The sequence below is a fragment of the Melospiza melodia genome, chromosome 4 (genome assembly GCF_035770615.1).
Source record: "Melospiza melodia melodia isolate bMelMel2 chromosome 4, bMelMel2.pri, whole genome shotgun sequence".
NCBI lineage: Eukaryota > Metazoa > Chordata > Aves > Passeriformes > Passerellidae > Melospiza > Melospiza melodia.
Window position 1 is genome coordinate 96,542,360 of NC_086197.1, and position 14,867 is coordinate 96,557,226.

The 14,867-nt window shown below is 44.7% G+C and overlaps 1 protein-coding gene and 1 long non-coding RNA gene across 3 annotated transcripts in view; both read left to right on the forward strand.

Moving 5' to 3' along the window:
- LOC134418117 (uncharacterized) overlaps nt 1-2,027 on the forward strand; it is a 38,465-nt gene extending 36,438 nt beyond the window's left edge. The window contains exon 7 of the long non-coding RNA XR_010027706.1: nt 862-2,027. This is a non-coding gene — a long non-coding RNA (uncharacterized LOC134418117). The remainder of the gene's footprint in view (nt 1-861) is intronic.
- A 10,640-nt stretch (nt 2,028-12,667) lies between these two features.
- Nucleotides 12,668-14,867, forward strand: part of PDE3A (phosphodiesterase 3A) — a 211,621-nt gene continuing 209,421 nt past the window's right edge. The window contains exon 1 of one of the 2 annotated variants that reach the window (XM_063155677.1): nt 12,668-12,798. In XM_063155677.1, coding sequence (XP_063011747.1) covers nt 12,718-12,798 — 81 coding nt within the window. In that variant the 5' untranslated portion in view covers nt 12,668-12,717. The remainder of the gene's footprint in view (nt 12,799-14,867) is intronic. The other variant, XM_063155679.1, reaches the window with a different exon arrangement.

Below are 14,867 nucleotides of genomic sequence, written 5' to 3' on the forward strand. Positions count from 1 at the left end.
AAATATGGGATGGCTGCTGCCTGCCTGCCTCTGTGGGTGTCACTTGTGTCCCTCCAGAAATATTGGGTGTCATTTGTGCCCCTCCAGAAAGACTGGATGTCATTTGTGCCCCTCCAGAAAGATGAGGTGTCACTTGTGCCCCTCTGAGATGCTACAGAGTCACAGGTACATCCCAACTCCCACATTTGGTCACCACATGAGAACAACTAATTTGCTGCACAGAGGCACCAGGGAGGAGATAAAACTTCTAATTAATTGCTCAGATGTTTTTTCAGAAATGGAGAGTCACCCAAATCCTGAGCTCTTAAGAACCAGCTACCAGTGAGGTAAAATGCCAGGCTCTGGTGTTTGCCACAGAAACAAAGGGCAAACTAAGCAGTGTCACTTATCTGTGTCCTATCAAGAACTTCACAGAGGTGATGAATTTAAAATAAAGAAAGATATCTAAATAATTTTCAGATTTTTAAGTAAGGCCAGACTGTCCCCTAAATTTATTTTAGAAATGATTATTCAGGCAGTGCCAGTTAACAAAGCCTGATCCTGAAAGGACTTCAATCCATAGTGGTTATTTGTTGTCCACTTACTTCACACAAACCTTCTCTTAATCAATCATTCAGGTTTTTCTGGTCCTTAATCCTTACTGGTCCTTAATGAAATGCTCTTCACTGGCTTTTGCCAACTTCCTGAAATTGAAGAAAACAACGGCAAAGGTCTCTCAAATAAACCTTAGTAGTTACTAACAACAGTGGTAGATACCCCCGTTATTAAATTGGCTGCAATAAGCCTATAAACAATGCAAATGGGGTGTTTAGGGGGTTATTTCTCTTTTTGAGCTCTCATCTGCCCTTCTGTGCATTGCAGCCTTGCTGAAGGATCTGCAGTTCAGCTGTTGGTGAGAGCAGCTGCCCTCAGTGAATTGTTCCTCCATTTCTCCTTCCTCCAAAAGAGTCCTCCAAAGTGGCTCATCAGCTTCCTCCTCAAGGAGTGAAAGGATCTGGGTAAAGGCACAAGGACATCAGCGTGTCAGGCCATCCACAAAACCTTCCTTCAAATGTCTGGGAGCAAAGGGATGCCTGGGCAGGGACGTGGTGCCATGGAGAGCCCAGACACAGCTGCAGCCCTGGGAATCCTCCAGTCCAAACTGAAGGGGCTCCCCAGTGGGACAGAAGGGATGGATGGTTCCATGCCACAGGACTTCCACTGCCATTGCCTGGGGACCAGCAGGGACCAGAAAATAAAGAGGCCCTCGTTTTCCACATCGGTGGAAAAGGAGTGAAAAGAAGTGAGCTCTGACAGGGCACAAACCAACCAGGCAGGAACAGTCCCTGTGCCTGTCACTGCTGTGTCAGTCAGGAACTTTGTTTAATTCTGAGGATTCATTATTTAAATCTTAAAATGCCTCCCTGAAACTCAGAAGAAATATTCCTGCTTTCAATAATACATTTGCAATAATGCTGTCCTCCCTCCTTCAGACCTCTTTGAAATCAAGCACTGCAGTCAGTGACATGTTGACAGTTTTGTATGAATTAATGAAAAAGAAGTTGGAAGTGGTTGACCAAGATTTATTCATTATTATTCTTAAACTGATCATATATCCATGTTGCTCTTCTGAAAAGAAAATTAAGAGAAGAAGGAACTGAAAAAATGATTTAGAATTTATTCTGTACCTCAATCTACAAGATACAATTTTAAGTATGAAGGCTTCTGGTTTGAGGTGGAAATTCTTGCTCTAAATAGTATTTGCTGGTATTAATTATTAATTTATTGGTATAAATTGCTTTCCAGGTATTGCTTAACATGCTGAGATGATGTGAAAATGGATATTTCCAATATTGGGAAAACCTAAGTCCAAAGATGGTCACTCAATAGATAAAGGCTAACTATTATTTAATCCCTTTTGTTTAAAAAGAAAATTATTAATCATCTTGGCAACAAAACCCTAAGACACAAAACATTAACATTCCTGCTGAATATTTTATTACATACCCTTTATGATAAAAATCTAAATGCAAAATCTTCGTGATCCAAGCACAGAAGTGACACATAATCTTCCTGAAGCACTCTGGAACGTGTTGAGTTGGAAATACGAGTCTTCTGAGCCTCATGCTCCATTAGCATGCCCTCCTGTTTCACAACCCTGCTTCCTTCAGCACCTCAGCCTTCCCCAGACATTCTGTGCAATTTGCCTCTGCCCGTCTGCGGCAACAGCCCCAGGCAAGGAGAGGGCGAGGAGCTGCCAGCACTGGCCAGCCAAGGGCTTGCATGGCCATGCCAGCTCAAACACAAGCACTTCCTCTTGCTGCTTTCCTGCTCCTGAGGCCAGCCAACCAGAGATGGAATTTCTGCATTCCTGGAACACCTGGTGTAGGCTCTCAATGCTCACAATTATCCTCCCAGCCCTCTGCAGGTGCAGGGCAGGTTCTCTGAGAACACAGCTCTACAGTGGATAGGTTCACCTATAAATCTCGGTGAAACACATGCCACAGGATTTAAAATTTGTTTTTATTTTTATAGTTTTTGCTGAGAAAGCAATAGCAGTTGGAATAATGTTACATTATAAGGTTGTGAAGCCTCGGGCAAAATCTCCAGCTCTTAGTAAATGCAGGGCTTTCTATTGCAATGAAAACCTTCATGTCAGCATCTTAAGCTGCTGGATCACTTATGCCTTTACAATCTACACCACCCAGTCAATTTTTACCCCTTCTCTCAACACAGGCTTTCACTTCTCAGGCATTTGTCTTCACCCACTATAGGACACAAAAGAAAATGATGCGGACACTAAACCTTCTAAGGTAACAAGAAGAAAGTTTAATTTCTGACTTCAATATTTAGATTTTCAAAAGTGACAGTGGATTGGAGGATGGCAGTGCCACCTCTCCAATGGCACTGGACAAACCAGCAGTCTATCAGAATTTTCCACCTCCAGAAAGGAATGCAAAACAGTATTTACATAAAACTGTGAGAAAGTTTGTTAAAGAATGTAAACATCAGAAGGCTTAGAAGAACAGGGTAATCAGACAGACTACCAGCCGACCCCTTGCTGTTCTCATGTGGCAGGGCAGCTCCAGGAGCCCCTTCCCCTGTGTGCCCTGGCTGCCAGCTGCTGCTGTGGGGCACGCTGGCTGTCAGACAGGCTCTGAGCTGTGGGAGCCATGGGCTGCTCCTCCTTTGGCTCTGCACGCCTTGCTGCACAGATGGTGAGCACGGCACGCGCCGCCCGCTTGTCTTTCTGCGCCTCTCTCCATATGGTTCTTGTGCTGGACCTGCAAACAAATTGCAGCTCTTAGTGGGCCTAGGAAATTAATTTCATTAAGCTCAGCGAAGCTGCTGTTAAAATTCCTCGTGTTCTTGCACTGGTGTGAATGGCTGTGTGAGTCAGGTCAGATTGAGATGGGGATTTGCAGCTCCCTTGATTTTACTGGAGTCAAACCCACCTGTGCTATGCCTAAAGCTTACTCTGCGGTGTGTCTGTAAGCCACTTTAGCATACAGGTGAGTTCCTCATTTCCCCAAGAAAATCATCTCATGACAGGTGTGAAATCATGCAGCATTAATATCTGTACATGCATATTTCATAATATCTGTAAATATTCACTGCATAATATCTGTTAATGTATATTCCATAATATCTGTACATGTACATTTCATAACATCTGTAAATGTTCACTGCATAATATCTTTACATGTACATTTCATAGTATCTGTACATGTATATTCCGTATCTGTACATGTATATTCCATAATATTCCATGTAGATTCCGTAACATGTACATTTCATAACATCTGTACATGTATATTCTATAATATCTGTACATGTTCACTGCATAATATCTGTAGAAGTTCTGATACTTCACAGATCACAAAGTCTTGGAAATGGACAATGGCACTTGCTGCTTTTGGTGGTGGGTAGGGGAGACAGTATTAAAGCAATCTGACATGAAAATGGATGAATGATTTATATTTTGATGATCGATTTGGTTGTATTCTCTTTGTGCTTAAAAGGAACTGATTAAAAAGTCAAGATTTCAGCGTCTAGGATGACATCTCAAAGGGAGCCTGTAAAGGTTCACCAGTCTAACTTTCATTGTAAGACTTAGCTCTCCCTGAGTCTCAGTGTCAAAGGCCAGAGTAATTTCACAGATTTTTTTGATATATTTGTTTCCCAGTTAGCCACTTGGGACCAAATCCCCAAGAAGGAGCTGCAACATGAGGGGATTTCTGTATTGTGGGGTGGAGCACGGCTGTCCAGGCCCTTGAAGATGCTATAACACTGATTTAGGGCCCAGCTGCATGGCTAAAATGCAGCCCAAGATGGAAATGAAATTTCCATCTTGGGCTGGTGAAATTCATCAAGAGCCACCAGCAGCCCCTGCTGAGAGCTTCTGCTGCCCAGCACATGGGGCAAGAATGTATATTGTGGCTCCTAGCCATGTGAAGGTCTGGGTGTACAGCTCATAGAGCTGTGGAATCTGGCAAATACAAAAAGTAGGGATATTCATGATGGAGACACCTGTCCCTGCTCCAGTGGTTACTTTATGTATTTTAAATATTTTTTTAAATCTTATTTTCAACATTTACACTATAAATCTTCTGTAAACCAGCCTCTGGAACAGGGGCTGAGATCCAGGTGTCTCTGCCCCTCACTGAATGTTCCTACCACAAGGCTGTGGTGCCACACTCACTGCTTCTCCCTTTCTACCACAGATATTTTTTATTTATTTATACAAAGTGAAACAGATTCACCATCAAGGCTGGCAAGATGAACAAAATATTCCATGGGCAGGAGTTTAAAGCCCAGTGGAAGAATGAGAGGAATTTGCTACCCAGCCCTCCACCCTTGGTGAGTGGTGATTTTGGGAAGCTGCCCCATGTGCTCACCACATGCCTCTGGGGTTTTTTTCTCGGGTGACACAGGTGGAGGAACTGTGCTTGAGAATCCTTCCAGGCATGACTTAGACACGGAAAATTCAGCTCTGCTGACACTGCAAGACTCCTGGACGAGCCCAGAAGTGAAACTCTAGCACCTGGTTTAACACAAGAAGCCAGAGCACTGTAGAGGTAGCTGAAGAATTTTTGGATGCAGGCACATTAAGGTAAACAATCTTTGAAAATCCCACTAAATACTTATTTGCATCTCTAGACACTTATCTAACTACAATAATTTGATTCCAGATCAATTAAGAACTTGTGTTTCTTGAATATTAAGACTTTGCATTACATTTTTTTCACTCTAAAAGAAACGTCCTAACATGGCTCAGAGGGGGATTTTCATTAATAAGTTATTAGTGAGCCTGTACTTTTGATTGAGTGCATTACATGTCAAGTGAGAATTGTTTCAATGAAATTAATTTTTTTTTTGGCTCATCAGTAGAACAGGTATTCATCCTTAGCCTCCCTTTACTCTGAGAGATTTGGTAATTTTCCTTGGAAGACACTAGTTAAAATTCATTTTCAGCCTGCATTTCTGTTTCTCAGCTGTTTAAGCAGAACTCATTTTTCTAGTCTTACTAGGAAAAGATGCTTTGAAAATATCTGTCCCATTTCTTAGGAAAAAAGTTGCACACTTTTATACATACTTATAAATCACAAAATCGGAAAGCATAAAACTGAGTGTGCTTACAGAACTACTCAAAAATGAGAGTAATTTGCAGACATTTTTTGATACTGTTAGCTCTGGAACACAAGATAAAATGGAACTGACACCAAAGACAGTATTCAGGTTAGTAAATATCTTGATTTTTGTGTTGTCTCCCAAAACTGTAACAAAACAGGTTATATGAAAGAGCATTGAAATTCCTGTTAGAGGAACTTGTGACTTCCTTGTATTTCTACAGAATATTTCTAAGAATTAGGAAAAAAAACCCCAAAAGAACAAAACCATCAGATAAAAAAAAGAGACTGAGAGAGTATTTGGTGTTTAGGGATCAATGAGCTCGATAGTCTAGTCAAATGGAAACTTAAGAGAAATAGGGGCCCATCGTACAAAAATTTATGTATTCACTCAAATTTGTTGAGTGAGAAGTTTTTTAAGTGAATATTAAAAAAAAAGGAATAGTGGAATAGTTAAACTTAACTCAGTGATCAGAAAACTAAACACCATTTGAAGCACAAAATAACCAGAGGCTCCTGTGCAGATTTGAACCAGCCAGTGTACTTGTAATTATTACTTTTAAAAGAAGGTGAATATTTGCTTTCAAAACCCGTACTTCAGGTGGCTTCAAAATATAACATACAGAATGTTTAAAAGTAATTTTTTTCCTGAACCTAAATTTATGAGATAAATTTATGGCATAATTATTTAATGGTAGCAAAAATAAACAAACCAAATTTTGGGATGGTCATTGAAGTATTATGAAAGTTGGCATCTTTAAAAAAAAATAGCAAACAGAGTGCTTGTAATCATGTTGCTATAGGACATTTCTTTCAAAATATCAGGTCACTGCTAAAAGTTTGTTTCACAACTCAAAGCACAGGTTTTTCCACTGATCAGGATTCACTATTGCAGCAAAAACCTCTGCATAATGTGAATTCTCAGTTGCAATAAAATGGAATCACTCTTTGAAAATGAGATTCCCTCATTGGGCATCATAAAAAAATTGTCCATTCACATGTATTTTACAAGAGCCTGGAGTGACAGAACAAGGAGAAATGGCTTCAAACTGACAGAGAGCAGGTTTAGATTGGACATTAGGAAAAAATTCTTTACTATGAGGGTGGTGAGGCCGTGGCACAGGATGCCCAGAGCAGCTGTGGCTGCCCCATCCATGGAAATTTTCCAGGCCAGGCTGGATGGGGCTCTGAACAACCTGGAGTAATGCAAGGTGTCCCTGCCTGTGGCAGGGGGTTGGAAGGAGACGACCTTTAGGATCCCTTCCAACCCAAACCATTCCACAATTTCATTATTCTACTGACAAAAGATACATAGGCAAAAAAAATATATCTAAAAGTTACAAAAGATAACCTTTAAAAGGCTCCCGTCACACTCTTTCCTCTCCAGAATCAGAATTTTACTCTTTAGCATGATCATTCATGTAAGCTAAAAGTAATCCACTGCATTCTCAGCAATCCTTACTTTGAAATATAAAGTTTGTACTTTCTTTAAGTGCCTCCAGTGGAAGTGTAACAAACTCAGAGAGACTGAAAACTCACTTCTGTGCTTGGAAAAAAATCTGAATCAGCCTATTCTTTACAGTGCATGAGGATTCTAAATTGTTTTCCTAATACAATAATTGGAATTCTTTCTATGCACACCACAATGAAAGGCAATGGAAATTTTCATAAATTAATAAATTTGATTTGTCATCAAGTGGATGTTCTCCACAATATAAGACTTAATTTTTTTCATTACATACCTCAGTAATGTATTTTACATTCCCCTTATGAAGAAAACCCTGAAATGGTGAATTAAATGAGACACATGCAGAGTGGGTGTTGTGAGTATGCCTGCACTCAACTCCAAAACAATATTATTTACTTCTCTGTTGAAAATGGTATAAAAACAATCTAATTCACATGGTAAACATGTTTTAATGCCACATTCTCTATTAAAATCATTGAATCAGCAAGATAATTCACACATTACTTTTTTTACTACATATTACTCTGGATGCTTAATTAATTAAATGAAAAATCTGTCATTTTCAAAACTTTCAATTGAATTTCATGTGATAGTCTGTGAAATGCTACTGAAGTCAGAAATGCTCATATTTGGAAATAAGCATATTTTTAAGTGCTCCAGTAAACAGATAAATCTGTCATGTAATGTACTGGTCATTACCTAAACTACTGAGGATTTTAATGACTTAGAAATGTTGTAAAATAATTTGATATCCTAACACAGAAAACTAGCATTAATGTCCAGAACATTACCACCATGTGTAGGTTTTAATCACAGTACATTTCACAAATTAGGAAAATTTAACTTTACTCAGTCAATTAATATTCAGTAGCATTATAAAAATTCATATAGACTTATTCACATGTAAAGTCATAAGAAGTTGAGGAAAGTTTAATGACAAGGAATGAGAGAAAAAAATTAACAAAAAATGTAAGAATAATTACCATAAGTGTAGACCAAGAGTGGCAAAGTTGATAATGTATGAACAGGACTGTGCCTATTTTTCCTTTCCCCACCCCATGGCATTCTTCAGTAGGACATGGTGCAGAATTTACTTCACTTTCACTATTGCTCCTTTACCCCCAGAACAGCATCTCACTTCAGCTCAATCCCAGCCCTTCTGCAGGATTTGGGACTTTTGTTGTGTTGCACCTCTATTTTTGGGGGCACAGAGTGTGTAACCGGTTATGGGAAGTGGCTATACATGTTTCTGGTGGTTTCCCAGAGCAGCTGAGGCCCTGTGACCACAAAGCAGCAGCAGCATGAGAAGAGACTGCAGGGGAGGTGTGGGGAAACCAAACAAAAAACAAGTGCTGGTTGTCTGATCTGATAGCTGTGCTAGATCTCACATTTCCACTTTGAGATCTCTCCTCCTCAGTGGTCAGGAAAATCATTGTTTCTCCCTATGGATGGAGAAATGTGTTTTGTGTGGATGCCTGAAGTCCCCTGAGAGGATTAGGTAAAGTACTGTTACTAATGACATGTCAAATTCACTTCATCTTCTTCACCAGTGACTAAAGATGAAGTGATTCTGAGATAGATGATTATGTCCAAAAATTCTTTACACCTCCTTCTCTTCACTATTCATTTCCTTCTCTTTGTTGTCCAGAGCAAACTGCTTTTTTTTTTTTTTTTTTCTTCAGTTAAAGTCAGTTCACCTTTATTTTCTAAGAGACCTTTCTGTGACATAACCCATGAAACTTCCTGGGTTTGTCTCCTTTGCAGTCTCCACGAAGTCTCCACCATCACTATGGAAGATTGTGCTGCAAATAGAAAGTAGAAAGGGTAATTTCTGGTTTTCACTGGAGTGTGAACTGCTGCAGTTTCTCTGGTGAATGACTGAGACAGTGACCTCATCCTATGGAATGGTTCCCATTTTCTTTGGGTTGTTATAGGCACCTTTTCATCAAAAGGAGGCTGAGTCTGCAAGAGCCAAAAAGATGCAGCACCAGGACTCCAGGAAAGTCTTGAGCTCTTGATTATTTGCAGGGGTAGAGAATAAGAGAAATCTCCAGAATTTCTCTTCTCTAGAGAAGGAAGACAGAATTTTTAGGTGACTACATGCTCAACATACTGTTTAAGGAGTAGCTGTCAGCTGTAGACAGCCTAATCCAGTGGAATCAATCATGAATGAAATAACCCAAATACATACACTCCTGCCTTTCCTCTTCTTTCTGTGTGTCCCTGCACAGGAAATCTCCTCAATGGTCATTATTTCTCATCTTCTGTGCAATTCATGTTCTCTTTGGCTCATCACCCACCATGCCTTCCCACCTGGCAGTGATTTTGATGGAGACTCTAAAATTAAATTGCTGCTGGTTTTTTATGAAAGATCTTCACAACTTAGGTGCCTGAAACACCCTTAGATAATAGATGAATAACTGATAATTACACTGTTTCATTCAGAAACATGCAGAATTAGTATTTTTATCAAATCCCACGTGGCAGAGGCCACAGCAAAGTTCATCTTCCCATGTACTGATCAATACATGAGAATTTGTGCCTTGACTTTCATCATGCTACCTAATGCAGGATGTGAGAATGGATATACCAGGAAAAAGGACTCTTAATTTGACTTTCTTGTGTCAGCTTCAGTGCAGAAAGTGGCAGATGCCTTGGGGAGGTCTGGTCTGTTTCATGTGAGACTGGAAAGAACCTAAAATGTGTCCAGCCAAAAAAAAAAAAAAAAAATCTGCTGCTTTTAATATAAACAGAATAATTAATGTTTTAGCTTAAGGAATTAAAAGAATATAGTCAATTATCTGCTTTGATCTATGTATTATAATTCTAAATGGGGTGGCAGTAAAAACATTAAGGTAGGGGGTGTTTATTCCTCTAGTCCTTCTTGTTTTCATTATTTTCTTTAAAGTGTCAGTATTTCTGGTATCAGGAGGTATAAGTGTAAAGTATTAGGTCAAAGGTCTGATCTATCTGATTTGCAATTGCTGTATGTGTGCTATCCAGTGTTGCAATATCCATTTATTTGCATTTTGATCTGATGAATCTAGACTTAGAAACACCTGGAAGATGCATATTTTTATTTTTAAAAAATAGTAGAAAAGAGTAATGTAATTACTGGGAGGTTGATGTTTAGGGTAGATGGAACCAGCTATGTTTTTCTAGATGTGCATGGCAACCTGCTGATTGCTGTCTCACCAGAATAAACTCCAAACCTTTCCAGCTGTTCTTAATCTGGCCCCTTAACCTTTAAAAAAACCAGAGGCTTTCCATTCCTCAGAGCCAAACTTTGCTAACAATATCTAGGTTGTTTTTAAACCAAGCTTCAAACATAAAAATGACTAATAAATCCATATTCCATAATAGTTAGGCTGGAAAACTATTATTTTAAGACAGACTCAGTTTTTATGACCCATTTCTAATAAAAATCCCAAGTATGCTTCACTAATGCTACCATTTCAGACACCCAGATCCCGGATGATAGGCATGCTACCCAGATAGATGCACCAATAAATAAGTAAAGGCTATAAATCTGTCTCAAATTAGTGATTTGTAGATGTGCAAGGGGGGAAGGAGGGCTGGGAAATTCTGTTTTCTAATGCGTTCGTTTCCTGACTCTTAATGCTCTGTCACTTCACAGCTGGTGATTGTATTTTTCTACGCTTTGTATTAAGTGCTAAATACATTACTCCAGGCACTTCGGGGTTTTGCACAGACTTTGTCCGCACCTGATTCCACTCGTGTGAAGGCTAGTTTTGGGCAGCCCAGGGGCAGGGCCAGATTGCCCTGAGAGCAGAGAGCGAGGCAGGTTTTGAGGAAGGAAACAGCGGCTTTTGGATGGAGCTACAGCTGGAAACCCAGAAAGCTTCGGAGCCCGCTGGCTTCGGGATTCCAGCTCGGGCTTCCTATTAAAACAACAACACAACCCGTAATAATCACTCGTAAACATCCATCTTCCTGACTCTTTTACGGCCTCGTAATTGCCCCGACCCTGACAGGCGGATTTATGCCCTGGCTGCCAGCGGCCGGTGCCGGGGAGCTCCGCCGGGGCAGGGCCGGGCTGCCCTTCCCCAGGAGCCGCTCCGGCGGCTTTGGGAGCGGCAAAGCCCCCGGTTTTCCCCTCAGCCTCCTTGGTTATCGCCTCCAGCAGCCCGCTCCGCTGCTGGGCTTTGAGAGGGTCCCGCTCGCTCGGCGCAGGTTCGCTCCGGGGCTCTGGGCAGCCTCCCTCCTCTCTCCCTCCTCCGGGGGCAGCGCTTTTCCCGTGTCAGGCTCAAGCACTATCCCCGCAGTGCTCAGGAGGAAAATCCTCTCCTTGTCGCTCGTCTTTTTCTCCTCCCTAGCAGGCTTACGTTCAAGTTTCTCCCGCAGGTCTCTTTCTCGCCCTCCCGGCAGGACTTCGCAACTTCTGCCGCGGTTCCGCTGGCCTTTTATTTGCTTTTTTTTTTAAGCCCTGGACTTTATTACTTTTTTTTTTCTCCCTGTCATTTCTCATACCCCGCAATCCACAACGACCTGGAGGCTCCTTCCCCTTTCCCGCGGGGCACGGGCCGGACCCTCGGGCGGGCAGCGCTGTTCCGCCCCCGCCGGGAGCGGCTGCAAGGCAAAGGATGGCCTAGAAATTAAGCAGCACTTCCGAGGTGGTACATCTGCCTCTCCCCCCAGACCATTTCCTTACACCGCTTACGATCTCTCCGTGTCTTTCCCAGTCCTGTACTTTCAAAAAGACATTTTAATTTACCGCCCCGAGCCCGCGGAGAGGCGCGGCGCCCCCCGGCCCCCCGTGCCTCGGAGAGGGCGGGCGGGGGGCGCTCCGCAGGAAATGCTGGCGCTGCCGCGGCGGGGAGCGCCCCCGGCCCGCCGCCCCCCGGCCACCGAGCGCTGACCGCGGGGTCCCTCCCGGACCCTGCCCGGCTGCGAACAACCGCGGGGTGCGCAGGGGAGCCCACCGAGCCCATGGAGGAGCGGAGCCCGGCGGCAGCGGCGGAGCGAGGGGCGCCCGCCCGGATCGTGCCGCCGCCGCGGCAGCCCCGGCGCCGCCGGAAACTTTGCTCGGCGCTGAGCGGCGGCTCCCTCTCGGCGCTGCCGGCCCCGGCGGTGAGGCTGGCGCGGGGGGAGCGGCGCTGGGGCCGGGTGCCGCCCGGCGCGGTGCCCCTGTGCCCGGCCGGCGCCTCCTCGGGCGCGGGGCGCTGCCCGGTGCGGGGCGGCGTGCGGCCGCGGGCGGCGGCGCTGCTGCAGCTGCTGCTGCTGCTGGCCGCCTGCTGCGGGGGGGAAGCGGTGGCGCAGACGGCGCTGGCGGCGGGGGAGGAGGAGGAGGAGGATCACTTGCTCTCCCTCGCCGCCACGGGGGTGGTGCTGAGCTGCCTGGCCGCCGTGACATGGCTGGTGCTGAAGCTGAGGCAGGGCGTCCTCATGCTCGCCGTGACTAGCGCGGCCAAGACCACGTCCCTCGTCGCCTTGGAGAGGGTTCCGGCGTCCTGGCGGCCCTACCTGGCCTACCTGCTGGGACTGCTGGGCATCCTTCTGGCCGGCTACGCCGACCGGCTCTGGCCCCCGCGGCGGGCCGCCCCGCTGGCCGAGCCTCCCGCCGCCCCCCCGGCCGCGGACGAAGCCCCGGTGCTCAGGCGGCGGCGGCGGTCCAGCTCCATGATCTCCCCCGAGATGTCGGGCGGCGGCGGCAACAAGACCCACCGGAGGACCTCGCTGCCCTGCATCCCCCGGGAGCAGGTAGGGCTGCGGGGAGACGGATTCCAAACTTTGCCGGGGGTCCCGGCGGCGGCAGAGGAGCCGCTCCTGGCCGGGGAGGCCGCGCACGGTGCCGGCTTTGCCCGGCTCGGCGCGGAGAGCCCCGGGACGCCTCGGGACGGGGCCGGGGCAAGCCGGGCTGAAGCCGGGCTCTCCGGACCAGGCAGAGGGCTCGGGGTGTGCTTTGCCCTTACAGCTGTGGCCGGCGCCGGCTTTTGCTAAAGCTGGCAGAGGGAGGGCTGGGGTGGACGGTGCCTGCTGGGCTCCCGGAGCCGGTGAGAACCTTCCCCGAACGCAGCCCTCGGGTTCCCCAGCATCACTTAGGAACCCCGCTGTTTCAAAGCTGTAGTTTCCTAGAAAAGTACCTCAGCCTTTTAAAACTTGCTTTAAGCTCGAAAGGGGTGTGTGCGTGTGTGAGCCGAGCAGCTCGGCTGTCCGCGGTGGGAGAAGTCCCTTATCGGGGCGGTAGCCCAGGCTCGTCTTTGCACTTTGCTTCCCCAGCGCTGTTCCCGTGCTGTAATCAATAGCTCCGGCTCTGCCCTGGCTGTGGGAACCGGTGCGAGGCACACGCGATTTATCTCAACTTTGTTTCCTCTGCGAGGCTGTGATTGGAATGGCTGAGTGAGAACTTTATTACCAGAGATGCGTTCGTTTCAATGCACACCTCAAAAAAGCTGGAGGAAGAAGCAATCAGGCACCGGTATCTTTACTGCACAGGTGTGTAGAGAGCCCTGACACGGACACAAAGTGGGCTTGGTTCTGCGCTTGAAGGGTTTTTCGGTTGTTTTGAGATTTAAGATTGCCCCACAAAAATATCACACTTGACACTTGGGTGTCTTGAAAGTCAGCGCAACTCCTGCTGAGCAGTGGAAAGGGAAACCTGGGGGGGAAATAAGTATCAAACTGTGTTAAGTTTTCTTTTTCAACTAGTGTTGAAAAGGATTCTGTGCGCTGTGATCAAGTGAAGCGTGTTGTCATACACCTAAGGTTTTCTTTCAGGTAGCTTGCTGGATAAGCAGCAAAGTATTTTCCAAGTAATGGCTATATCTAACTATATGGTGTGGGTGGCTGGTTTGTTTCTGGAAATCGTTTGATTACATCCCTTTGTGGTTGGTATTGACATTTCTTAGAAGAGGGCCTGACAACCTTACATACTTGAGACTTGTTTTACAACAAACGTACTTATTTATTTAACAGTTTTGTTTAGGTAAAGTAAATATTTACCACAGACAAATACAGTGTGAAAAAGTAGAAAACTGACCGAGTTCTGACTTTAGCAGGAACTGAGAGGCAATGGTGTAAGAGTAATTTGTAAGTACAATAAGGCACAAAATTAAAACTGTTTATGCTTACTTGGAGAAGTTAGGCATTTCTGGTGGTTTCTTCCATCATTTGTAAGGTCTTAAACATGTTTTCCACTTGCTTTCACACTTCCAATAAATGCAGCCTTTTAGTTAACATCTCTAAATGTAGTCATTTGGAGACAGGACTCAGTGACCTTGGTCCTTGTCTTCTCTCATGGAGGAGCTTCAAATCTCCTGCATGTACCGGAAGGTTGGACTGGTGATGGATATAACAAGGTAGACTCGTTTTCCCTCCCTGCTGGTGCATTGCCTGGGGACAGTGCCCCGAGCAATTCCCACCTCCAGGCTGTGGAGCTGGCCTGGAGTTATCTGCAACTGTTCCGTTCACCCGCTGCAGGATTTTGGCAAATTTCTCTTCCCTTTGTTCTCACTCACTGTTAATCAATAGTGAGATCTGGTATTGCTTGTGTCTCTGTGTGATTAGAAATGGATGAGAACTTTGGAGTTTGGGGAGACTTTCTGCGTTTATTTTTTTTTAAGCACCATGTGGCTGTGTGTATGTGAACTTCTCTCCCTAAAAACTGTTCTCTTAAATAAATGCTAGTGTGAGTGAAAAATGGAAAAGTTGAAACAAAGCTCTGTAAGGACCTTGAAGAAATGATGGGAGAGTGGGACTCTCTTATAGCAAACACAGTTTATGTTTATAGCAAAAATCAACTCCCTGTAGACTTAAAGAAATATAGGTAA